Here is a 27500-nt window from a genome sequence, read left to right on the forward strand (position 1 = left end):
TGCAAACACACCGAAGCTTGTGCCAACGACGAAAAAGATGACATCTGTTTTACCATTCCACAAACATTTACAGTATAACTTTTTTCCGCCATTGTATACGCTGGAACAATGGAAAAAGGGATAACAAAAGGACAGCGAGAGCAGCCATGTTGTTGAAATTAAAGCTACTCTTAATTTTCTCGAGAGTAAGTAAACTTTGAAAGGATATACAGTTGCAACGAATCTGTCGACTGCGATCAAAACCAAGGAGGTAAGTGAGACTGAGTATGATACCATTCTCAGATACGATGACGTTTTGCAAGCATAAGTGGCCATAGAACTTTCGCTCGCGCTTCCCTTGCTGATAATTATCTTTCCAGTCAAGAAAAATGGCCAAGTCATGAGACAAAATATAATATCAGATATGGCCATATTAACGTAATAATAGTTTGTACTTGTTCTGAGGACTGGCGTTCTGTACACTGCAGTAATAACGAAGATGTTGCCGACAATGGATGCCAAACTTATCACTGACAAGGTTGTGATGAAGAATGCAGAAACATTGAACGGGCATGCGGCATCATCTCTGTAATCTCTTTGTGAGGAGCCGTTCATGGTTTCCTGAAGCGTTGAACTTCTGGAATTCTCATCTGTTGACCAAAAGTATCAAAGTTCATCAACAAGTGAATTTTCGTTTGGAGAAGTCCGTTACACGGATGGAGCAAGTGTTAAAAGACCAAAATTTTTCGTTGTCAGGATGATCTCCTTTCGTCTGTAATTGTATCTCTGAGTATGGTTTTACAAACGTGCGGTGCAAATAGTACGATTCTCTTTTTTTTCAGAACGGAAGTTTTAATTACAAAAATTTAAAAAGTTATTAAAACTACGGCTTTTGCGATAAATACTCTTAGTAATTTATGGATTAAGCGGTTATTAAAACCCGTCCTTACCTTTTGAAAATCTCCTTTGTTCATCAGTTATTATATAACAGTTTCCTTTTTTTTTACTTTGTTTGAAGGAGAAAAGTAGAGGGTTCGGCTCTGACTTTTCTGTTTTTTTTTTTCGATTCTCCTACTTTGGACTTCGGACTACGAAATTGAACTAGATTGTAACATTTAAAAACACTGTAATACTGTGAACTTAATAGGAAACCGGGTAAAAATCCTTCGAACAAAGTGTAGGCTACCCGTTGCCTCTTCAGGCTAAGCTTCGGCTCTCGCAGCATGCTCAGTATGATTCTGACGCAGTAAGATAACGGAAGGACCTTGTCGAAACCGGTGTAAAAAGTAATGGAAAGACTTTGTAAACGGGCTCTGGCCAGGAAGGGAAATAGGCTAATGTGGAAACTGCTCAAGTTTGTTTCGCTTGGCAGGTGATATTTGATATAGGATCGGCTGACACAACCTTCAAGGAAGGAAGGATTCTAGCAGTCAGTTACAGCTGACACCTCAGTCGAATCCTTACAGTATAAAGTGATGTGTATTGAAGCTAGTAGAGTAGTTTAGCCGTTTGAAGCCAATGAGGTAAGTTAAATCTGTTGAGAAAATTAGAAAAACTAGAGTGAACCTTAGAGAAGAGTGTCAGTTAAATGTCTTGTCACCCTTAAGGGATTTCCTTCAACACATGGGAACCCCCACGGATCTAAGCTCTGTTATCGCGATAGTTGGACAGTTTACCTAATTTTGACTTGAAATTCCTCTGTTATCACGTTTGAAGCTCAGCTTTTCTCAGTTAAAAGTTAATCTTTAACCGACAGAATTTCATGGTGAATTCTGAGCTATAACACGATGAGACATGCCTAAAAGTGCGTTGGTAAATGAAAAGATCATATCCTAGATTTTAAAATTACAACGAAAATCAATTGCAAAGAAATTAAACCTACCTGCACAAGATCAAAGCAGTTAAATCTGTAACCATTTCTAAAAACGTATCATTGACAGAGCAAGATTGCGTGTCACACTGTCGACCTCAGGTTTGTCAGTTTAATTACTGTTACGAGTTATCGACGTTATAAATATGGTTGCTTTATTCTACTTTACGTTACTTTTACACCTTCGAGGATCCGATCTCGGCGATTTAAAAAAAAAACCTCATTAATATTTATAATGCACCTTTAACTTACATATTCTTATTTAAGCCAATACATGGAAGTACAGCTTACATGATAGGTACTCAGTCTTAAAGGGGATAGTAAGCATAAATGTCTACGTAGTGTTTTTTTTTTCATGTAAAAAGTAAGTCACAGGTTCTTAGAACGAAACCAAGCACAGAACGTGCCAATTGGACTCTTTTAAGGACAGTACCTACTAATTTAAGATATTTTTGCCCCGATTTATGATTATGCGGGAAATGTAGATCTTAACAAGTGTTATTGAAATCGAAAAAGAAAGTTGGGAGTAATCACGCATTTGTCAAAGATAATTCAAGAACAATATTGGTAAAAAGCTTTAAAATACAAAGCCATGTACGGTGTTCTTTCTCAAATTGAAGTTTAATATTATCTCTGAAAAGTACATGGTTACCCCCAATTTTCTTTTTGGATACCAATAGTACTTACTAAGATCTACTTTCTCTGCATAATTTTAAACCGCGCAAAAATATCCCTTTGTTGGTAAGCATCACCGATAGGAAATCCGAGTATCTCGAGGTGCGCAGAACGTATGCGCAATAACAATAGTAGGAAAACACGAATTTCCTTTACGACTATAGAGCCATTACCTGGAAATCTAGGCCCCTGGCATTGCACGACATTGTTTTTTTTTTTTTTCCAAAAATGCAGTGACGAACGATCCAATCTTAATGTTTTGAACTTGCATTGTTTCTTGCACTTAAACCTCTGCTTTCAGCGGCATCCATCCCTGGCCAACTCGACCTATCACTAAATTTAGATTTTTTGATCATTGTCAAAATTTTGTAGGTTTTGGAGTTCAGGTAATTCTCCGCAATGTTTATCCGAAATGCGGTGTTAGCTGTAATCTCATTAATTTTGTAAGAAATTAACGATAAAAGACGTTTCGGCGCTCTCATGACACCATTTTCAAGAATAAAACGATCAGAGACTATTAACATATTGAATAAGTAATTAAGCAGTGTCACTTAAATAGTTAGGTGCCGATTGAATGCGATTGAAAGTTAAGGGATGGTGAAAAGTCTCTGATTAGTAACATTTTATTTACTAAACTATCGAACGTATTGTGGCTACACTTTTTAAGTCTTTCGGGGCAATACAGTCGTTGCCAATGGAAGATCACTGGTTCTTATGTTCATCCACTCGCTGGATGGTGTAAATGCCTTAGTGTATATATAACACTCAAGTCACATTGAAATAAATAGATGATACCCTACTGGTTTACAATAGGTGGTTTTTCCCTGAAATAGACAAAACCGCCTATCGCACTAACAGTATCTGCCAAAAACCTTTAACAACTCAGAGAAAATAGAAGATATTTCAGTAAAAGCCTCGCAATGAAATCACCCTTCCCCCAAAAATTTCCTTATTATTTTTTCTTGTAATCTCGAACGTTTCGTTTTTTTACGCACGAATAAGAGAGATTTGGCATCGAGTTTACTACGAACGGGAAACCTCACACTAAATATTACGTTTTTTGCAGAAAGTGGAAGCAACTTGTTTGATATAAGCTCATTTCTTTCTTGTTATAGTAACAGGAATCAAGTAACTTCTTAAAAGAGAGGAGTGAGTTACAATAAGTGAATTACCATGCTTTTCTGGCAATCAGCAGCTTGGCCTTTGGCGTTTGCCGTTTGATGTTACGAGGGTTATTTTATCTGGATTTCTCATGACCGCGCGGTCCCGTCGTTTTCGCGCCATCTGACTCATGATAGGGTGTAGTCCTTAAAATGACGTTGCAATAGCGAACAGAACATCAGAATAGGGCCAAATAAAGGGAATTTGCTCTCCTACCTCATATTTTTCTTGTTCCGTTTGGCTCTCAAGAAAAGAGAAAAGGATACTTGTGTGAATTCGAAGGCACGGTGGTGTAGCGATTAGCGACTCTGACTTTCGACCCCACGGTTACTGGTTGCAGGCCTAACTCTGTCATCGTGTTGTTTCCTTAATCATGAAACGTTCTTTACACAGTTGCATACGTGGGTAACAGGTGTATAAATGGATAATCATTTTTCAGTACCAAATATTTATTCAGTCCCATTTTAAAATTTTAAATTGATCAAATCAATCTGGTGAAACATTTGGTCCACGAAAACCTCTCGTTTCGAGTATCATCAATCTACCGATAAAAAATAATAGTCAAGAAAACTTCAGGGTTGTAAAATCCAGTTTTCGTTACAGGGCTCTCGGGGCTCGTGGTTTGGACAATTACCTAAAAATGTCTTGCTCAAGACGGCATTAAAACTGCAAATATAATTCGGTGATCCCGTCTCCAAGATGAATAAGGTTTTGGTTGATTTTCTGTAACAATCACTGTAAATGAAATGAACGGGAGAGTCGATAATAACTTTTTCGATGCGGAACTCAGCCCACCCCCCCGGGGGGGGAGGGGGGGGGGGTCACTTCCTATTAATGAGCAATTGTGGATGTTCCTTTGGATGGGGTAGCATTTTCACGACTGGATTGACTATAATGGGGTTGTATTTTTCAACAGAGTCCCCGACAGTTACTCGAATGGGGTCGCAAATTGTCGGGATTGTGGGGGTAAGAAAATTCTGGCTTGTTGGACTTAAAAAGAAGCTGTCACAGAAAGAAGTGTAGCGCTGTTCATTTAATATTTACTAGTAGGCTTACATTCCGTTTTGAAATTACAATTAAATGACTTAATGTAACGTTTATACGTAAACTGAAAGTGACTAAGCTGGGGTCGCTAAACTTACATTTACCCTAAAGTAACTAAGATGGGGTCTATAATTGGCCATGAAATAGACTATAACGGGGAAGGGGTTCTGACTGAGAGGCCAGCGGAACATACCCAGCAAAAATTGACCCAAGTACCACCTCGGGCACTCAGCGAGGTCGAAATTAAAATGCGCTTTAATTAAGAATGAAAAAAGTGGTCTACTAGTACGTTAGGATTTGAAATAAGGAGAGAGAAGGATAGATTCACCATTGTTCGTCAACGTTGTCGTCAAAACCTCAAATTTGTCGTCGTTATGCAGAGGACAGCAAGCATACGTGATAAAATCCGTGCTTCACGTGCAGCACGATTATTTATGCTCTTTTAGCCAATGATATTATTGCTTTGTGGCGTTGTTGTAGTCGTAGCCAGGTGATCTGGTGACGTAATTTGGAGGACTAGGAAGAAAAATTTTAACGCCGTATCACACAACCGCGCGCGGATACGGCGTTAAAATTTTTTTTCCGGAGCCTTCGTCGTTTCTTAAACTCCCTATTAACGCTGCCGCGCCAGCCGTCGTTATTTGAACTCCCTATTCACACTGTTCCACTGTTTCAAAGACTAGGGAAGTAATTTCCGATAATATGTTCTGGCGTATTCCCCAAGAAAGGTGACCGACATGACGATGTGTCGGTGGGGCCTCAATTTTTTCGTGAGAGTTGGCGAGAGTCTTATCTCATCTGGCCGCGCACGAGAGTTTGAGCGAGAGTTTTGCGGTCAGCAGTTACTTTTTTTTTTTTTCCAGCAAGCTCAGATAAAAGGCTCAGATAAGATGGCGTCGGATTCGGAAACCAAGAACAACGCCAAGGCTTAAAAAAAAGTGGAGTCACGAGGAAATTTTTTCACTAATTGACTTATACGAGGCAATGTTTCCTCCAAAGAATATCAGAAAGGGAAGGGACAGCCAAAAAACATAAGCATTAGATCTAAACAAGCAGAAGTTTGTTTGGGCACAAAATTCGTTTAACCGGTCTGTCTAGCTGAATATACCGGCTACCTAGTGGCCACATTTACGTCAGAAAAGGTTTTCCCAGGCTCTCTCCTTTTTTTACTTCGGTGGCGTCGGAATTTCTTCCTCCGAAACCATCTTGAACGGCTGGAGTCACGTGAGTATGCCATGTATTTTTATTGGATGCTTGATCAAGCTCAGCTCGATTCCCATGATGGCCGCATACAGTGAGGAATTTGCCTCGCGAGGCCAAAAACATCAACCATGTTCTGTTTTATCCTCACAGCCTCGCGCGGCGAATTTCGTACCACAATTTCCTCGCACACGTGAGGAAACGGCTGAGCAAACCGCCTCGCGAGGCAGTTTGCTCAGCTCTTCCCTCACCGTGTGCGGTGGGCTTTGTATGTTTTGCGCTCGCGGCTCTCGGGGTTCGGTGGAAATGTCATGTGCATTTCACTCAGACAAACTTGCAGGACACTTCGGTCGTGACAAGACTAGAGAAAAGGTTCTTTAAAATTTACGTTAATATGCAATCTTGATTTAATATGGTCTATCGACTTAATATAGATTTAAAGATGTGGGTTTGTCTTTAACTTTCATATTTTTTAAATCAAAAGAACGCTTATTTTCTGGGGGGTCCAAATCCGCGAAAGGGGGTCCACATCCCTGTGACACCGGGCACGGATACTGGATTGGGCTCGAGTGCCACTTATTTGTATTTGGCTGCATGAACTGAAGTTGGTAAGCTTGAAATTGTTTGTTTACATTTGGGCCTCTCGGGCCGGGCACAAATACTGAACTGGATTCTGGTGCCGCTTCAAGTGCACCTAAACTCCAAAATAAAAATAAAAAGTATGTCAGCATTGTTACCCAGAATTTCGCTTTTTCTGTGCAGTGCAAGCCAGGTAAACTTGGCAGAACTAGCAGTAGCTTGGACCCACGACCGTGATGTGAGAGGCATGGGTCTATTTTCATTACTTCACAAACTGCTTTGCATTCCTGTTTTCAAAGAAATATTGCATTGCATACTTTAAGCAGTTTGTGACGTAAACTCGAGAATAGACCCCTGCCTCTCACATCACGGTCGTGGGTCCAAATTAGTTTTGATAACTTTGCGCGTCATGCCGGGCAGATAAAAAGCGGAATTTCGAGATAAGGATTGTGAAACATGTCTGCTTTCGGTGGGGTAATCAACATTGGCTGTGACTTCGTTCTCAAACTTTGTTCTAACGAGGTTTTTCATGTAAGGAAATCTCCATATAACGAACTGACTGCCACAGTCCCTTGAAACTTCGTCAAATCGAGGTTTCACTGTAGTCATAAATACTGAACAAATAAACGGAAAGAAAGCAGATTTCGATCAACGCTTATTCTCATTTCACGCATGGATACGAAAATTTCCTTACATTGAAAACATACAATAATACTTGAGCACAACTTTGTCGTACTATTTCCGTAAACATAAACCTTACGTCTAAGACTAATAAATGCTTGACAAAGAAATAAAAGAATTTACTTCGACTGCCTGTAACGATCGTCTTTTAACGGCTAAATGACGATACGAATGTATCAATGCATGCACTATTCAGTTCTATTCCACATGTTTCTCAAGAGCATCTAGTCTAAACAAAGCCCAACTCACAAAAACATAAGGAGACTTTCCTGAGTGAAACCAGCAGATATGGCCATAAACGTTTACTACATCTTAATATATAGATTTCGGGCCTGTTTGCATGGCGACAGGGTCACCCTCCTAGTAGGGTCACCCTACCAGAAGGATCAAAACATAGGCCTCCATTACTGCATGCAAACTCGACAAGCAAGGGTCACCCCTGGGATAAGGCTAACGTCGTGGCTCGGCTTCTAATTCTTTTCGGTATTCTTCATACTCGTTGGTATCCATGCCTTTTATATCTTTGCCGGGTTCTGAGACACTTTGGGCCAAAATCTTCATGATAGTCAATGGCCATGCAGCGGCGTACTTCTGTATACAACTGAGTTTGCTAGGTCGTCTTCAAAGTCGGTTACGTTGTACTCGCACTTTACACGCGTTTGGAATTCTTTCACGTACTTTAAAAGCACCTCGGCTGCTTCGGGTGACCAAGCAAACTTCTTAGGTTTTTTTCTCAGTACTGGATCGCTTGAAGGCTTAGCTTTTCTTTTGGCGGTCCTGTGACTGTCGTTGTTCGGACGCCGGCGCGTCGAAGAAATCGTAGGCGCTGAGGCTCGATCTACAGTTGGGACGTCCGTAGACACATTCCATTCTTCTACATTATTCTCGTCACTTCGATGCTTATTTGCAATAGCTTCTGCTTGATATCTTCGGAAATATTCGCCAGGTCCATACGCATGAGACGCCATTTTTTTTCGCGATCGAGAATTTGGCGCACGAAATACGTCATATGACGTCATTTGATGCAATTCGAGATAGCCCTCCCCCTAGGGTCACCCTACCTTGAGCGTTTACATGGCTTAAGTAAACAAAAAGCTGGCCCTACTTGGAGGGTCACCCTACCAAGTTGATAGGGTAACCCTACCGCCAGGGTGACCCTACCTAACACGAAAAACAATACAAGGGGGTCACCCTACTAGTAGGGTGACCCTATCTCCATGTAAACAGGCCTTAGCTGAGCCTAAATGACAACAATTTCAAATCCTTGTAAATTTCGCAGTTTTTGTAAAATTGCTCAGAGGTTGCACAATTTTGTGAAATTTGTAATTTTTGAACCTGCGTGCATTTCTGGACATACATGCATCAATATACACGTACATTCATCTATAATCAATCCTACATTTAATAGGCTTCATGGTCTTGCGTCACTTTCCAACCTCGCCATGAACTTCCTTTCCCGCGCGAAGCAGCTGCGCGCATTTGCTTCGAGATGTCATTGGTTTGTTGGAATATTTGCCTCTCTTGTCATTATCATGTTTATTGACTGACAGAACGCAGCACCCTCTACAACGATACGCCAATAAGTCATGTGACCCGAAATATATGTCACAGTGATTGGTTGAAGAAGTCAAGGCTTTGCAACGTTTACATAGCTATCAGATGCACGGGGCCGTTACGTGATTGGTAAGGTGATAAACTCCGGGCCCTACAACAAGGCTTGCATGTAAATGGCAGTGAGGTGCGTGTGGGTAATGCATCACGAAACCTAGAAGTTAATGAAAACAATATAATTGGATTCATGACTGTGCTTAGCGCTGGAAACACAATAAAAGCAAAACCGTCAATCCAGTGGCAACGATCCTTGAGAAACAGTTCAGGTGAAAAGATTTCCAAAACTAATATTACGTAGGGCCATATCCAACAAACGAAAAACATGGCAACGATGAGGATGAACAAATACATAGTCTTTCTACGAGTCTTGTTCCTCCATTGTACTGGATTGCTGCCCTGCACGCTGGATTCTTGGATAGGCTTCCTTTGTAATACTCGCATGATACGTTGATACAAAATGATAATTGTACAAAGAGGTGCAAAAGTAGCAAAGATTACACCAACGGAGATAACAATTACGGTTGTTTTACCATTCCACCAATATTTACAGTACGACAATTCACCGCCACTGTATACGCTGGAAAAAAAGAAGAAGGGAAAACAAGAGGACAGCGAGAACAGCCATGTTGTTGAAATTAAAGCTACCCTTAACTTTCTCGAGAGTAAGTAAACTTTGAAAGGATATACAGTTGCAACGAATCTGTCGACAGCGATCAAAACCAAGGAGCTAAGTGAGACTGAATATGATGCCATTCTCAGATACGATGACGTTTTGCAAGCATAAGTGGCCATAGAACCTTCGTTCTCGCTTCCCTTGCTGATAAATATCTTTCCAGTCAAGAAAAATGGCCAAGTCATGAGACAAAATATAATATAAATATAATATCAGATACCGCCATATTAACGTAATAATAGTTTGTACTTGTTCTGAGAACTGGCGTTCTGTACACTGCAGTAATAACGAAGATGTTGCCGACAATGGATGCCAAATTTATCACAGACAAGGTTGTGATGAAGAATGCAGAAACATCGAACGGGCATGCGGCATCATCTCTGTAATCTCTTTGTGAGGAGCTGTTCATGGTTTCCTGTAATGTGGAACTTCTGGAATTCTCATCTGTTGACCAAAAGTATCGAAGTTCGTCAACAAGTGAATTTTCGTCCATAATGTTCGCTTAGTAAAATATATTCTATACACAAGGCTAAAAGTTAAAAAATTAAAATATACAAACCAAACGTTTTCGGCTGTTTCTAGGATCTTCCTCCCTCCATGTAAACAGCCCCTAAGAAACTGGGTAGACATTCGTATACCGGACAACTTTTAGTTAGCGGAGGACAAAAGAAACATTGTTATTCCGATTAGCTCATGCTAATTAGGTATTGTTATGTTCGCTTTGTTTTTTTGTTTTGTGGACATTAATTATTTCGGATCCGGTATATGAAAGACCGGCCAAGAAACTAACGGTTGCTCGCAGTGGTTTCCATCTCGGGAGATGCAGGCGAAACCAACTGCTCGCAAGGTACGTTTCTTTTGGTTCACGTGGGAAGAGGTGTTTTCCTCAGACCCAGAGCAATCTCGCATTACTCCACTTTGCATTGATTAAACAATTCACGAGGCACTATATGAAGAAATTTAGAATATATAAAGTGTAAATTGACCAGCGCTCAACTGGCTTGATGACTCAAGTGGTAGAGCAAGTGCTTCTACTTACAAGTATCCATCTCCAAGTTGGTTTGATAACTCAGTTGGTAGAGTAATAGCATTTCTGTAGTTGATAAAATAGATTATTGCAAAGCATTATGGGATTGAAATGCAGCCAAACATCTCTAAAATGTCTTCTCTTTGTCTTTGTCCGCATATTAATCCCACAATGCTTCGGGCGCTAGATCGGGACGTCATTTAAAAAGAGTCCTATATTTGCATCTCGTCCAAGCCTGCTCTTTCTCAGGTTTACTTGGAGCTGCTTAAACCGCGTGGCTAACTAACTGCTATGATCTCCTATTTTTCATTTCATGCACTACATGAGCATAAGCGCTGTTTAGTGACAAAAACTGAGTTTATTTAGATTATTGATTTTGAGTCTGTCCCTAAGTAGACGACTGGATGAAATCGGGTGAAACGGATTAAGCAGGGAAGAGAAAAACGTCGAATCCTCTGAGAAAAACGGAAGTTGCCGATTCAAAAATATCCTAAAAGATTAAAAGGCATGTAGTGAAGGAGATCACTTGGGCAGCGTTTACGTAACGAACCCCGTTTCACATCGACATGGTTACCCGCTTTCTTAGCCGCGTCAAAATCAATGGGTTTGGACGTGTCTACACGAAACCGTATTTAGGACATGCCGATCTTGTTCTCAGGCACTTATCACACAGAAAAATGCAATGCAAATTTCGTACTAAAATTGTAACCGGATTCAAACCTATGCGGTTTCGCCGTTTGCACGACAGTGAACTCCTATCAGTCCTATCGTTTTCAAACGTTCCACTTCTGGTAGCGCTTTCAAATCGATCCGGTTTCGGATCGGTGAAACAGCTACTGTCGAAAACGATGCGTTTACAAATGTAACCGCGTCGCCGGTTACATTACATCAAGAATTCGTTTTCGGATTTCCCCAAAAAGACGCACACTAGGAAATTTACTACATTGTTATGATAGATTATTTAGTTTGTTACTACTCTGTTTATCTGCTTCACTTGTATTCTATTGATGTCGTTCTGAAAGCTGTGACAGTCCTTCCGCGGTGTTTAATCTTACTACGCTGTTCTCATCAAATTCAAGCTTCTTAAAGGCTATGAGGCAAAGGATTTGTTGCCTTGCAGGTTTTTTTAGTTTTTTTGGTCGAGATGTTTTTGGGTGAATGATGCACGCCTGCGTACACAACTTCCCAGTCAATAGTCCATTTCACAGTTGTGTGTTTAGTTACCTGGCCTATGAATGAAATTGAGGCTGAAGTTGACCTTGTTTTGATAGAAAACTCACTGCTTTTCATAGGTTAATTCTTACTAATTAGCACGACAATACCATCATTAACATAAGAAAAGGAGAGACGTCTGTATTATGACAAGGTCAACACCAGCCTCACTTTCACTTAAAGGCCAGCTATCTAAGCACGCAACTGTAAAGAGGTTTATTAGTTCCCTAAACAACGATGAGGGTGATTCTAATTTTCAACTGTACAACGTTGTGCCAGTCACCCAAAAATGCCAATGGTATTCATACGACATGAGTTACAACTTGGAATCGAAAATATATTTTGCAATTTCTTCCAACAATTTGAACCTTAAAGGCCGACACACACGAGGGGTTTTAGTCTCAGGTTATGCCCCCACGAGTACCAACGATGTCGTGGGTATTATTTATCCTCGGGAGCAGAATTTCCATTCCGAAAAATACTCTACGGCATTAATCCTGATCAATATTTGTTAGGGAGATTCGGACCGGACAAATTGAGTAAACTTTACTTGAAGGCCCCGTCTATACGTATCCGTAAATCTTTGTATCCGCGATTTTTTTTCGGGTTAAAAAATATCCGCATCTACACGTAGGGAATTCCAATCGTTTTCTGACCAGTTGAAAAGTTGTTATTAAATAATATTTTCTACCAAATTCAATTGTAATTGAGACTTTCTGGAGGTATGAATATAATCTGAGCCAAGATATGATACCTTGAAGAAATGTATTTTCTGAAATGATTTTATGCTACTCTGACTTAACATTCTTGATGAATATTTCTTGCAAAGTTAAGAATTAACACCCAATGTTTTGACAGATCGCGCAGGCCGGGAGACCTAAAACTAAAAGAAGTGACCTTTCTGATATGTTCACTGAATAGCGTCCATTTATTAAAAAGTTCCAATGATTCTGTTATTTCGGACAGAAGGACAATCGCATATGTCACGTGGTGAGTGACCAATATTATACATTACCAAAATATTAAAAGTGAAATATAAAAATTGGGATCGGTCCCCAATTGATTCTGCAATTGCATGTGGCGTCCCGAAACAAACACTACTGAAGTGGCTGGCCTGAGGGTAGGTCACCCAAAAACGCTCAAAAACACTTTCAAGGTCAAGTTCATAGATATATGCCAACAGCTGTATGTCATGACACTGATGAATGCTGCCAAGGCGTTTGTTTGATCTGTGAGATATTTTAATCAGGAAACTCAGGGTCATTTGTTAAAAGCACTGCCGTGTTTCATGCATTTTCCGATAAACATAAAAAAGAAACGCTCAGAACAAACTATATTTGAAGATTTTATTTATTAAGTTATCCGTCTTTTTCCTTTCCATCAAAGTCAAGAAAATAGAAGCGAAACGAACAGATCCTACGATGTGCAATTAATTGCGACTTATAATTAAAAGGAATCATCTGGCTTTATCTAGTATGACCGCAAATATATAAGTTGACAGAAAATAGGTTTTTCCAATGATAGCGTGAAACTACTGAATGATTCCTCAGTTGTTTATTAAACCTTTTGTCCAGTGCATTAAAAAAGGATATCAGTGACATGGAGGCGCAGTTAAATTTAATGTATTTGCCAAACAACGGGTAACCAAGTGTTTCTCGTTTTATTCTGGATTCGCCTACATTAGAGATTTTTAAACAAACATTGATAGGTTTCAGCATGAATAATATCATCCGAGAAAAAAAAAATTAAAAGGATTGTATTTACTCCTGTGGTCATCGACCATTTTTTGTCGATACCTTCAGTTCTGTACTTTGTTCATTAGCAGGTTCCATTGCCCTCTTGAGATCTCTTCTTTGCCAGCTTTAATTGAAGCCATGAAAAATGAATCAGTTTTTAAACATCTCTTCTCTTTATAAATGTTGATTATTGTAAGTAATTTAAAAGGTACATGCTGAAGCACGGGAATTGGTGTCACATTAATTTAATATACTTGCATGGATTCTCATACTTCGTTTTCCACTATCACGTCGACCTTTGCACCAGGGCGAAGAATTTCAGGTGAAACAATGAAACATTTGCTTCAGTGCCCTTGAAAATCTCGAGCTAGTTACAAATAGAATCACAGGGTTAGCAACAGTGCTTAGAGATGGAAACAAGTAGAAAAACAATACCACAAATAACTTGCAGCTGTTCTTCGGGAACAATGACGTTGGAAAGGTTTTGTGGAGTACGATATACACACAGAGAGGTGTCCAGCAGATCACAAAGCAACTAACTATCAAAGCGAAGACTCTCATCACAACACGATTTTGTTGATGATTCCTCGTTCTCTGATTCTCTCTCTGTTCCCCATTAAACCCTGTTCTCGCCTGCCGTAGACTCTTCATTATTCTCAAATAGAGCACAATCATCATTGTAAAAGGTATGACATATAATATCAAAAAACCTGCAGCATAGAATACAGATTTTTCAATTTCGTTCCATGCAACGAAGGTCCTACAAAAAGTCTGGTGATCAACCTCAATGACTTCGCTGGCGATAAAGAACGGAAAGGAGGGAAATTGAGGGAAAATCCAAGTTAAAGACACGAGGATAAATCGTGATCGTCTAGTAATCAATATCGACTGAAAGGGTAGGACTATCGCAATATATCTGTCCACAACGATCAACAGTAAACTTTCAATAGAGACAGCTTGCGATATAACTCTGGAGAAAAATCCGATTTTACATACGAAGGTAGCTGTGGATCCATCAATCACTAGCGTTCTTGAAAGTAAACCCTCAGTTGCCGCGAGTGGCCAGTTGGTTGCAGAAGATATCAGATCGGAGATGGCCATGTTGACTATGAGGTAGTTGGTACTTGTTCTGAGGCTTGAGGTCTTTAGAAACGTGACTACTATCAAGATGTTACCCACAAACGATGCAATGCTTAGAAAGAAAATCGAAGAGGCGATAAACGCGGAAGAAGTTTGAGAACACTTGTGCAATTCGTTCACGCTAGAATTATTCATCTTCCTCAGGCTGCCTTGGATTTCGAGTGTTTTACAAAGTTACCTTCAGCCTGGCCCTCGATGGTAAACCCTTTTTGTTTATGAACATGGTCCACATCATGGATATTTACTGACCTGCCAGTCATTTAAACGTCAAGTTAATTCCTTAACAACCCTGTAGAATAGATTATTTCCTTTTTCCTTTTGGCATTTTACGCAAAAAGCTTATCAAACTTTAATATCTACCGCTACGTTTAAAATTTCATCTTCTTATTTAAATCAACCCTTCAGAGAGAAACAAAAAGTTTTAAGTTACTTTCTTGTGGCTATTTTATCTGGACTGAAATATAAATTACGTCAATATCTTCACTTTGGACAGTTGCTTGTGGCTGATTTAAGTCATTTGAGTACACAAATAAAGTTGATACAATTTTTTGTTTTGTTTTGTGTCGATATGATCACGTACGCGAAAAGAAAAGCGAGAAACTGAATAAGAAAAAGAGAAGCAAAAAAGTGCTATCATGCTTTTTATATACGCAAGAAAACGGGAATTAATTTGACACTCTCTGTCTTGGCCTAGAATATCGCTTTGCCCATAAAAGCGATCAATTCTCTTCTTAAAACTGTAATAACGTTTTGAAAACTCGTTACTTTTCAGTCTTCCAGCTGTTTATAGCCCGAGCAACTACAATATTCCCACTTTCTCTTTTTCCCCTGTCAATGTTAATATTACGACTGAAAAAACGTTAAGTGCTGCGTTGATTCAATTTTCTGAGCAACAATAAATGAGTTAGAAGGAAACAGGAAGTCGGAGCCGAGCTTTACTGTTATTTGACTTGTTACTGGGTTGCCAGTATGGCAAACGCAGTCGGGGTCTGCGTTTCATTTGTTTTATTTTTTTTTCCGTGTCGGTAAAAGTCTTGCCTGTCACTCCCTTGGTAAGTGGTGTCTTTGTGCATAGAGCCTTCTGCGTATATTTTCTTAGGATCGAGAGGGTAGTGGAAATGCGTATATTTCTCTGGTGGACACAGGAGAATCATTAACTTAACCTGCAATGGCGTCGAAAGTCATGTAACGCGAATGGCGTTTTAGTGAATCTTTGAACAAAATATACCCTTATGAAGCTCAATAATGGCAAGTCATTTGGATACTAAACAAGGCAGGCGGTGGAATGGACTTCGACAACAATCTGTCGCCCGTCGAGCCGAAATCAAAGTGAGCTGCATTTCTAAGATTTTACCAAGTGTGCTGTTATGTAGAACACTGAAACCACATGGAAAATTCTCAGGTAACGTATGGGTTCAACAAAGACAGAGAACGAATCGAACACCTTAAGTGGATCTGTGATCAACTCTGCACAGTCTTCAGGTAAAAAATAAATGGAAAGGTGACAGCCAAGAATTATTTGAAAGAAAGCTTGTCGTCTATTTTGTGCTTCATTATTCAAGGAAAAGGTTCTTCATGGAAACGATTTGATCCTGAAATTTTAGTTTGTTGTAATATTGCGCATATTTGACGCGATTGAGTTTTTTCTCTTCACGCACGTAATGAAATAGGAAGGGGTTTTTGCCTCTAATAGCAAACGCTGGAAAAGGTGACCTTTATGAATTCATCATGTTTTATGATCTGCGAGCTTAACTGGATAGTTTTTATGGCAATAGTAAAGCATTTTCTTGTTATTCAAGGAAAAGGTTCTTCAGGAAGGGGTTTGAACCTGAAGTACATGGTAATTTGACACGATTGAGTGTCTTGTCTTTACGCACGCAATGAAATAGGAAGAGGTTTTCGCCTCTAAGAGCAAATATGTTGTTTGTTTCAAAAAATTATTCGCTGGAAAAGGTGGCTTTATGAATTCATCATGTTTTATAATATGCGAGCTTAACTGGATAGTTTTTATTGCAATAGGAAAGCATTTTCGTTTCAATATGAGTTTAGCGTTTTTCTGTTGTGCTAACTTAATTAAATATAAATATACATTCTGCCTCGTGAGCTTGTTATTCTCGTTAACCAGCAATGGCGTCGAAAGTCATTGCAACGCGAATGGCGTTTTAGTGCATCTTATGTTGTTTGTTTCAATAAAATGTTTCGCTGGAAAAGGATTCTGTGATATTTTCTGCCTTTGTGAATTATAATATCATGTTGTGTATTGAATTTTCGAGCTTAGTGGTTGAAACATGATACGGGAGGATAGTTTTAGTATATTGCCTGTAAGGAGGAAAGGTTTCACGAAAATAAACAGGTCTGTTGGAAGCGTGCTTGAGTTTCAACAAAATGAGCCCCAAAATCAGGAAAAATTTGTGACGCCGGTGAATAATAAAGTAGCTGCTATTTCCAAAATGATGGAATTACCTTGGTGATAAATAACCTCGTCTTGGAGAGTAAATTTTTGACTTTGTTGAAACAATGGTCAACCTCACTCAGAGTTTGGGCGATTGTGATCTTTGTTTTGAATTCGCTCATTTATTGTCAAACTTTACAACACTTGACAGAAAAATAAACTTACGAAAACCCGGTATCTTGCCATCATTTGACACAGATGCTTCACTGTTTGGCGAGTAAACATGCCGCGGTAACTTAATCACGGCGCCCGCTGAATTCCGGCGATGTCACTTTCGATTTTGCGATTTATTTGTGCAACCAAAAGTACAATAACAAAATTGAACGTAGAAAAAATCTCCCAAAATGTTTGTCGCTGATCGTAACTTTTTTTATTCTATATTCACGGTTCAAAATTAATGTTGTTTTCATGTCATAAATATGTTATTCTCGAGCGACCGTCCTGGAAACTTCCTTCTGCTCTTTTTAAAAACTGTGTATCAACTTACTTTTGCATCAATATTTGTTTTTGCATAAAGCAAGCTAACAAAATCTGTACCTTGCTGAGTTCGCATTTGTTAGCGTTAATAGCTAGTATTTTCGGTCCAATGCTTCTGTTTTATGACCCTAGGGATATGGTCACCCATCCAGACACTAACCCCGCCGGATCCGTACGGATTAACTTTGGGAAATTTTAGTTTTACAAAGCTGCTCAGAGGGCACGCTTAAACTTGTAATGAAAAAAAATAGTTGTGAGGGAGCTTGAAAATTATCAATATGTCAGCCCAAAAGCCAATGTTTCTCACTTCCCATTTATTTTCTTCAATCTTTCTGGGTTCAGTACTTTGCTAGTAACCACATCGGCTTCTCAGGCTATTTACCCAAGACTTCTACCATGGCACTACAATGACAGACAATACCAAAACAATATCGCGCACTGTTAGAACTACATACGACGCAAGGACAACTTGAATCTCCTGGAAGACAACACACAGCTCAGTTGACAATTTAAATAGAATAAATCACTGTGTTACGTCACTACCATACGTAAGCAATTCGTGTTTATTTTTTCTGAAGAGGACAGGAATTTCTTCTTTCTGACAAAAGATTAATAAATAGGCCGGTAGCCAGGTTTTTAACCTCAGAAAAGGATCTGTTTCGTCGTACGAACGTGTGAGGACCTGTGAGCCAAAGGGCATCTGCTGGTATGACTTCTGGGTGACCCCTGAATTGGTCTTAATGACCCCCCAACTTGAAAAAAATTGTCTGGAACGGTGCACGCACCACAGGCAACCCAGTGTACCCTCACGGAGGGTCTAGTTTAGAATGGTCAGATGTCAGTGGTTTTAAATTTCCGACGATGACCTTTTCAGGAACACACGAAAATTCAACAGAAACGCATAACCTTGACAAATTTATAGAGCTCCAACGCTTACTGTACAATATTCCGATAAGGTCATTACTGCCTATATTCTCCTACGCGTTAAATACGCAACTGAAGGAATAACTCAGTAACTGATTTCAAACCAGGCTGTCTTTTTTTTATTAAAAAGGATTGTTTATTTTTGAAATTGAAAATAAATAGCAACAAAATTGCGTTAAAACGTTCCACTTCACGTTAAAAATATTAGACGTTGCAAAAAAGCTTTATCAGTGTTCTACTTTTCTAGATTAAATTAAAGGGCTATAGCAACACGGACTAGAGGTAAGCCGAGGTGAGATGTTGAAGTTTACTTACCGATCGAGGGTCGAACAGAGAACGCCAGCAAAATACAAACACAGCTATTGTAGGTCTGTCGCATTTTATATGTACAGGGAGCTTCTGAAAGGGTAACTTTCATGCATCGCGCATACGCCAAGTTTATTCTAAACTTGAAAACGTCCGGCAAACGTTTACCGGAAGCTTCTTAATGAACATTTGAATTTGAAAATCGGCGAAAATGCCTCTATCACTTTATGTCTCGATTTCCAAGCTCGTCGAGTGTTGCAGGTTCATTAATAAAGAAAGCCAGGAAAATGCGATTCGAAATAACACACCATAACTCACAGTTCTCACGGCCAGAGAAAACGAGGTTAACGGGATATTTATTATGTTTGTCGACAACTGAATCGAACTGGAGAGCAAACAATGAAAGGGCCTTTTGTGGAATACTGCCGACTAAATCGACCAGTCATACCTCGCTTACAATGTTAGCAATATTCTGACAGAGATTAAGCATGGCGTTAACGCAAATGGAAAACGTCGAACTGTAATTTGCGTTTTGCCAGTCAGCTCCAGGTATAGATAAACCCCTGAGACGAACGAGACAAAATTTAAAACTAGAATTGCCATACCTTTATGCCAAGCAATAGTCTACCGTTTCCCGTTTGCCGCCTCTCTATTACTTTGTTATTTGTTAACACACGTGGGATGATGTATACTATCACAGACTAACTGAAACCGAGATCTGCACGACAATTTTATGCCGACTGAACCACCCTGTACTGTCCCGGTTTTCAAATGCACAATTTGATTACAAAAGGGCCTGAAGTTGCGAAATCAAAATCATTAAAATGACAATGAACACCCTAACATCAGTTGCCATATTGTACTCCTTTTTAATTACATGCGACTTTTTCTCACGTTCTCCTTATAAACAATTACAAAAGAAAATGTTGAAAACAAGGACACAGAGTCACCCGAGCATTAAAAAATTTTTTTGTTTATTTTCATCCTTAATTTTGCTGCTATTCTAAGACGAAAACTGCCAGCGGCGTTGAAGATTTACGCCAGGCAATATATTTATGTGCAATAATGCAATCCGATTATGAAACTATTGTACTGACGTAATTGGGCCGACAGCACAATAAAAAAGATCGTATGGACTATGGTCCACTCACAAAACAAGTCTCAGTGTTTGCTTATAGAAGTGGTGAAAATTTGCATCGAAATACGTATTACTTCAAAGCAGCTGCGATAAGGCCGATTAACAAAATCTCGGTTCCAACTCCTGTTAGAGACAGCTGTCCGTGACATGAGTGAAAAAAGTAATCAGCATTTTATAAATGGCGTTTCCTTCGTAAAAGTGTACGTGGCAACATAAAGGCACCTTTTGATTTAACCTTTTGATATGCTGATAGCCACCAGCTTTCAAATCACAGTTAATTCAAGTCCCAACACGTATAATGGCCTCCTCTAGTTAGTACATTAATTGATTTATTCTTAACTAATAATCTCTGTAAATTTTCCCATCATGGAGTCTCCCATATTGGCATAAGTGACCATTCTCTCATCTACGCCATCAGAAAATCTTTCATCTCTACTGGCGCTCCTACTATTATTAACAGCAGACAGCTAAGAAACTTTGACCCAACTATGTTTCGAAGAGATTTGGCCCTAGTTCCATGGCAGTCTGAAGAGAATATAACAGATCCCAACGTGGCCTGGAATGCCTGGAGGAATATTTTTGAACATATACAATTCAAATGCGCCTTTTCGTCGAAAGAAGGTCCGAAATTCAAACTCTCCTTAGCTTACCCCTGATCTAAAAAAGATAATGATTGAGAGAGACAAAGCGAAAAAACTCGCATCTAATAATATGTTCGCATTTAATAATATGTTCTATATGAAGTAATTTTGGACAACATCAAGAATACTAAAGAAATTGGTATTTTTAAGCGGACACGTTTTAATCTATATGAAGTAATTTTGGACATATTTTGAATGATTTTGAATATATTTGGATTTTAATTAAATTACTGTAAATTTAACGTTGTGAGTGAAAAGCCCTGTTGAAGGGAGTCTCAATAAAGTATGTATGTATGTATGTATGTATGTATGTATGTATGTACGTATGTATGTATGTATGTATGTATGTATTATCTAGGGCGCATCTAGGGCGGGGTCTAGCGAAACTTGGATGGGCTTCAAGGCTTTGAGAAATAAGGTCAACACTGCTATAAAAAAGGCAAAAGTCTCATATTATAATTCGTTTTTTAAGAACAACTGGGTTAACATTAAGAACACATGGAAAGGGATTAATACCATTTTCGGTAAAATACCGCAACCCACCAGAATCCATAGCCTAAAAATTGGCGATACCATTTACACTACCCCTGATGAAATCAGTAATAGGCTAAATCACCATATCTGTAGCGTGGGGCCAATTTTAGCAAATGAGATTCCCCTCACAGACTCAAAGACTATGTTCTTCGTCTGCCACATGTCTTTTCTCTAAGTAAAAACGTCTAATGATATCGTACTAAAATTGATTCAATCGTTACCGCTTAACAAGCTTAAGGTAAAGTGGTCTTGATGGTATTTCCGCTAAACTGTTAAAAGAGGCGGGACCTATCGTCTCTGCATCCTTGACCTACACCATAAATCGATCTTTAACTACCGACATTTTTCGTTATGATTGGAAGGTAGCCAGGATGATATCAAAACTAAGCCAAATAACTATAGACTTGTATCTGTCTTGCCGATTGTCAGCAAACGTATTGAGAGAGTAGTCTTCAACCAGTTATATGGCTTCTTAAAGAGGCATGATTTACTTGGCGATGCTCAGTCGGGTTTTCGCACTTGTCATTCCACTTTGACTGCCCTTCTAGATATAACCAATGATTGGTTTTCTAATATGGATAATGGCTTATACTAAACGGAGTGCTGTTTCTCGATCTTAAGAAAGCTTTCGATACTGTTGATCATGAAATACTACTTAGAAAGCTCAATTTCTATGGGCTTGACTCCATAAGCTTAAAACGGTTTCAAATCATATCTGACTGATCGTAAGCAAAGAACTTATGTAAATGGTTCTCTTTCTGATTACGGCTCCACTGTCTTTGGTGTCCCTCAAGGTTCCATCTTTGGACCCTTATTATTCTTGATTTATATAAATGATCTTTCCGCGAGTGGCCTATCCTCAACACCAAGACTGTATGCTGATGATACTTGTCTCACCCTTACTTCTCATGATCTTACGGATCTACAAATAAAGCTGAACAGTGATCTAAACAAATCCAGTCTTGGCTCCAAGCAAATAAACTTAGTGTTAATGTGAAGAAAACTAAATATTCCATTTATAATTTATTGATACTCAATACAAGATCATCAACCTGATGTAAGAATAAATAGACATTCTGTTGATAGAGTCAGCACCCACAGATAACTAGGGGTCGAAATTGATGAATTTTTAACGTGGCACTCTCACATTGATCAGATTATTAAAAAAGTGTCACCTTGGCTGGCAATTTTAAAGGGGGCCAGGGACCCGTTTCTCGAGAGTCCCGAAACTTTACGGGCCATTTTCGGGTGTCACAATTCCCTTTGTATCTCAAGAACGGAGAGGATTTAGTCGTCAAACTTTACAGTTAACTTTTATTTATTACATTGGAAACACTTTAAAAGATCGGCTCTCCAAAATAAACGGTTAGCAGTTTTCGTAGTATGGCCGTGCAACCGCGTCCGGCCACAGAAAGCGCACGAAAACTGTTTAGCAGTTAACTAAGTATGAGCCTTCGATACATTCGAAAACCAGTGCCTGTTCAGCGGTCAACTTGAAAAAAAAAAAAACAGCTGACCTCAATGAGTTCTAAACTGGAGCCCGCGATAGGGGCATGTGATACTGGTCAGCGGATGCCTTGTTTTGACAGGTGTCAATTGACCATAACATGAAGATGTACGCTGTAAACTAGCTGGAGTTTAGCCTCGATATGCTACGGTGATACTGGTCAAATTGGCATACATGGATGGGTGGAAGGACGTACAGTCGTACGGTCATATCACTAGCTTGTTTTTTTAGAAGTTTGTTTGTTGGAGGTCTTGCTTGAAGTTCGTCCTTTCTTGGTTGCCGATTCTTATTCCAAGCAAAACTGGTGTGTTTCTGTAAAATACATCAAAATGTGAATGATCGCGTGGAATAAAGTACATCAATAAATCTCTTTCTGGACCTTGAACTGACAAAGTTTCCTAACGCCGATCTCTCGCATAACGAGCTAGTACGTCTGTGATTTATAATTTTAGCGTGATTCCTATTCGGTGGCCTTTGCAGCTTTTGACTGTTGAGGATTTGCTTGTTTTGTTTTCTTCTCAAACTCATGCGATACTAGTTGGGCAATGAATTTTTCTAAAGAAGAAAGCGAAGAAAGTGAAGAAAGTGATTTAAGCAGTAACCAGAAACACGAAAACGCGGACAGTTCGAAAACCTTTTATTTCTACTAACCCTACTAACCCTACTAACCCTAAACAACTCGGGAGCTCCACTTTTAGGCTTGGGTAAATCTACATAGTATGGTAAATTGATCACAGCAGAGAAATTTGAAAGTTGACATTTCGAGCGTCGCCCAGCGAGCAGAGCCTCTCTAAAACTCACCAGAGGGCGAGCAAGCGGGGCTCTGCAGAAATCGTATCAGGACTATACTTACCTGAACGATCATACTTTACTTAGTTATGAAAATCAATATGGCGTCTAGGAATGCGATCGAGACTTGGCCTGAGTTTGAAACTGTCTCCAAGCAACGGCTTGCGCATATTCAATAAAGACTTGACACGATTTCTGCAGAGTCCTTTCTTTTTCGTCGTGTTAAGAAAGGCTCTGATGGCAGGGTGTTCGAGCGTTAGGCCTTCGTCGGAGCGAAGGGCTAATTTTTGTGGCTTCGCAACCAACACAGCACTTTCTCCTTTCTCTGTAGGGGCTGTTTCTCGAAGTTTCGAAGTCTTGTTTTGTTAAGCTGGTCCATCAACATATTTTCGACATAACAAAAAGCAAAATGAATGTGTAGTTAAATACCTAGTCGTTTGCAAGATGCAGAGGAATTTCCGATACCCGAAATAGGCCTGGAAAGTTGAGGGACCGTTCGATCACTGCACATCTAAATCAACGTACATATTACAGGTTGACTTAAAATCCATGTTACTTTTAATTTCAACCTTGGTTGACTTTTTCAACCTAGGTTAATTTTTTCAACCTAGGTAAAAAAAAAGGGTTTCCCCTTTTTTGGGGATGTAATTAAAATTGGGGCCTGGATTTTTAGGGGGGATAAAAAAGAAAATTAAAAAAACAGCCTCCTCCACCTTTCCCTGGCGTACCAACGAACTGTGCCACCGACCTTGATCTTCCCCAACATTCAATGCCACTCTTAGGTTTCGAACCCTCACACCAATGGACGTTGGAGATTACTTCGCCTCTGTAAATATTAACCGCTAAGCCATCGAATCAGCAACTGAAACCGGCTACATATTTTTTCTACCAATGAGTTTAAGCTATTTCCAGGCCTTCACAACAACCACCATTTCGCACATGCGTAAATAACATAAATTGAGACTTCATAAAATTTCAGCTCATCCACACAGTTATATTATATGGCCGCCGATGGAACTTTATGAAGATGTTAAAGGGTGGCTAAATTAAGTGAAGAAGAATGAAAATGCTTTAGTGAGTTTCCAGTGCAACAAAAGCAAAAATTGTTTGCCAGAGGTGGGCTCTTGATTCTGAAGGACAAATCGTCAAATATTGCAAAGTTTATTTCCGTCGCTATGCAAAATACACCAGGAACAAGGCATCTTTTCTAGTCATGATAAAAAACCGATTTTCGCCGCAAACACAACGTTCGCTCTGTGAAAAAATTTGGGATGGTAACACGGGAAAATAGAGCAACCTTTGCAGTTTAATCAAAGAAAATAACTCGTGACCAAACCACTGGTGTCATCATCTTGGAGAAACCGCTTGTAAAAAAACATTACCAATCGTAGCCTGGCATAATTGCCACTTTGCCTTATGAAGTGGTTTTCGGAATCTCTCGTGGGAAAAGAAATCAAAAAGCCACAAATGAGTGGACAAGTCACAGCTACATCAAATACAGAGCAGGAGAATGGTCAATAATTTGAAAAGGTGGATGAGCAAGACATTGAAGGAGAACGGTGTCTGACACTTGCAAACTGCAGACCGCGGACTGCAGACTAACCCTAAATCACAGTTATTGAAAGCTAACCGCTCTAAAATGGGTGCTCAGACTTAAATACTGTTTATCAGCACTGACTATTTGAAATGGGCTGATTAGACTTTAAATACTGCTTATCAGCGCTGTTTGTAGACAGCCAGTAGTCTGCCTTCTGCAGTTATCATACACCAGAAAGGGAAGATTATGTGCCAATGAAAATTAATAAAATGGGAAAGGAAACGCCCTTCATCCAAATGTGCTACTTGCGCCAATTGTAGAACTTGAACGGGACTGTGCCAAAATGATAACAAAGTCTGGATTTATCACTACAAACAGACAAAATTTAGAAAAAAACCACGAATTTTATTTGATAATTAAAAAAAAAAAACAATTACAAGAGCCTACTATATGGCTTCTGATCAATCAATTATGAAACCATTTTCCTAACTTTTCAAAGGTTTGTTTTACTTGCTTTTGATTATTACGAAATCGAAGTGAGAAGAAAATAGTGCAAATAGCTAGGCCGTTAAAATTAAAAATCAAGAATACATCACGTATGTCTCAGTTCTTTTATTCCTTAGATTATATAGATATATATATGTATGTGTTATTTGCCAGCTAAGAGGTCCTCATAGCGGAAAACTGTGACCGAGGTCTTGAAATGCTGCCCGAGGCCGCAGGCCGAGGGCAACTTTTTCAAAAGGGCAGCTTTCTCAAAATTCCAACCTCGTCGTGAACTTGCTTTTTCGGGGTAAGCGGCTGCGTGCATTTGCTTCGAGATGTGATTGGCTCTTTTAAATTTCTGCCTCTCTTGTGATTGGTCAAAGAAGCTACATAAGGCTTTGCAACGTTTTCATAGCTACAACTTGCACAGGGCCGTCACGTGATTGATAAGATGACGAATTCCGGGCCCTACAGCGTGGTTTGCATGAAATTGGCAGTAAAGTGCATGCGGGCAATGCATCACGAAACCTAGAACTTAATGAAAACAAAATAATTGGATTCATGACTGCGCTTAGCGCTGGAAACACAGTAAAGGCAAAACCGTCAATCCAGTGGCAATGATCCTTGAGAAACAGTTCGGGTGAAAAGATTTCCAAAACTAATATTACGTAAGGCCATATCCAACAAATGAAAAACACGGCAACGATCAGGATGAACAAATACATGGTCTTTCTACGAGTCTTGTTCCTCCATTGTACTGGGTTGCTGCCCTGCGCGCTGGATTCTTGGATAGGCTTCCTTTGTAATACTCGCATGATACGTTGATACAAAATGATAATTGTACAAATAGGTGCAAACAGAGCGAAGCTTGTGCCAACGAAGATAAAAATGCCCACTTTTTCATTCCACAAATATTTACAGTATATTAACTTTTCTCTGTCATTGTATACGCTGGAAAAATGGAAAATGGGAAAACAAAAGGACAGCGAGAGCAGCCATGTTGTTGAAATTAAAGCTACTCTTAATTTTCTCGAGAGTAAGTAAACTTTGAAAGGATATACAGTTGCAACGAATCTGTCGACAGCGATCAAAACCAAGGAGCTAAGTGAGACTGAATATGATACCATTCTCAGATACGATGACGTTTTGCAAGCATAAGTGGCCATAGAACCTTCGTTCGCGCTTCCCTTGCTGATAAATATCCTTCCAGTCAAGAAAAATGGCCAAGTCATGACACAAAATATAATATCAGATACCGCCATATTAACGTAATAGTAGTTTGTACTTGTTCTGAGGACTGGCGTTCTGTACACTGCAGTAATAACGAAGATGTTGCCGACAATGGATGCCAAACTTATCACTGACAAGGTTGTGATGAAGAATGCAGAAACATCGAACGGGCATGCGGAATCATCTCTGTAATCTCTTTGTGAGGAGCCGTTCATGGTTGCCTGAAATCTTGATCTTCTGGAATTCTCATCTGTTGACCAAAAGTATCAAAGTTCATCAACAAGTGAATTTTCGCTTGGAGAAGTTCGTTACACGGATGGAGCAAGTGTTAAACGACGAAAACTGTTCGTCGTCAGGATGGGCTCCTTTCGTCTGTAAATGCCGGTATGTCTCAGGAGTATGGTTGTAAGGGATTCACAAACGTGCGGTGCAATTAGTACGATTCTCTTATATTTTCAGAGCGGAAGTTTTAATAACGATTTTTTAAAAAATAATTGAAACTACGGCTTTTGCGATAGGTACTCTTAGTAATTTATGAATTAGGCGGTGTTTAAAACCCGTCCTTTCCTTTTGCAAATCTCCTTTGTTCATCAGTTTTTTTGTAACAGTTTTCCTTTCTTACTTTGTTCCAAGGAGAAAAGTATAGGATTCGGCTCTGACTCGTCTTTTTTCTCTTTTTTCTCGATTCTCCTACTTTGGACTTCGGATTACGGAATTAAACTGGATTGTAACATTGAAAAAACACTAAAATACTGTGAACTTAATAGGAAACCGGGTAAAATTATCCTTCGAACAAAGTCTAGGCTACTCGTAGCCTCTTCAGGCCAAGCTTTGACTCTCGTAGCATGCTCAGTATAATTCGATTCTGACGCAGTATTATACCTGAAGGAC

At 39.4% G+C, this 27500-nt stretch overlaps 2 protein-coding genes across 4 annotated transcripts in view; both read right to left on the bottom strand.

Annotated features, from left to right (window-relative positions):
- Nucleotides 1-4020, bottom strand: part of LOC138016573 (prokineticin receptor 2-like) — a 6938-nt gene extending 2918 nt beyond the window's left edge. The window contains exons 1-2 of the mRNA XM_068863748.1: nucleotides 3902-4020; nucleotides 1-629 (exon numbers count right to left, since the gene is read on the bottom strand). The exon at nucleotides 1-629 is cut by the window's left edge and continues 2918 nt beyond it. Coding sequence (XP_068719849.1) covers nucleotides 1-594 — 594 coding nt within the window. The 5' untranslated portion in view covers nucleotides 595-629; nucleotides 3902-4020. The remainder of the gene's footprint in view (nucleotides 630-3901) is intronic.
- A 21470-nt stretch (nucleotides 4021-25490) lies between these two features.
- The window catches only part of LOC138016135 (RYamide receptor-like), a 6162-nt gene continuing 4152 nt past the window's right edge, over nucleotides 25491-27500 (bottom strand). For all 3 annotated transcript variants that reach the window (XM_068863316.1, XM_068863317.1, XM_068863318.1), the window contains exon 2: nucleotides 25491-26859. In XM_068863316.1, coding sequence (XP_068719417.1) covers nucleotides 25766-26824 — 1059 coding nt within the window. In that variant the 5' untranslated portion in view covers nucleotides 26825-26859 and the 3' untranslated portion in view covers nucleotides 25491-25765. The remainder of the gene's footprint in view (nucleotides 26860-27500) is intronic.

This window comes from Montipora capricornis, chromosome 9 (assembly GCF_036669925.1).
Source record: "Montipora capricornis isolate CH-2021 chromosome 9, ASM3666992v2, whole genome shotgun sequence".
In the NCBI taxonomy this organism is placed as follows: domain Eukaryota; kingdom Metazoa; phylum Cnidaria; class Anthozoa; order Scleractinia; family Acroporidae; genus Montipora; species Montipora capricornis.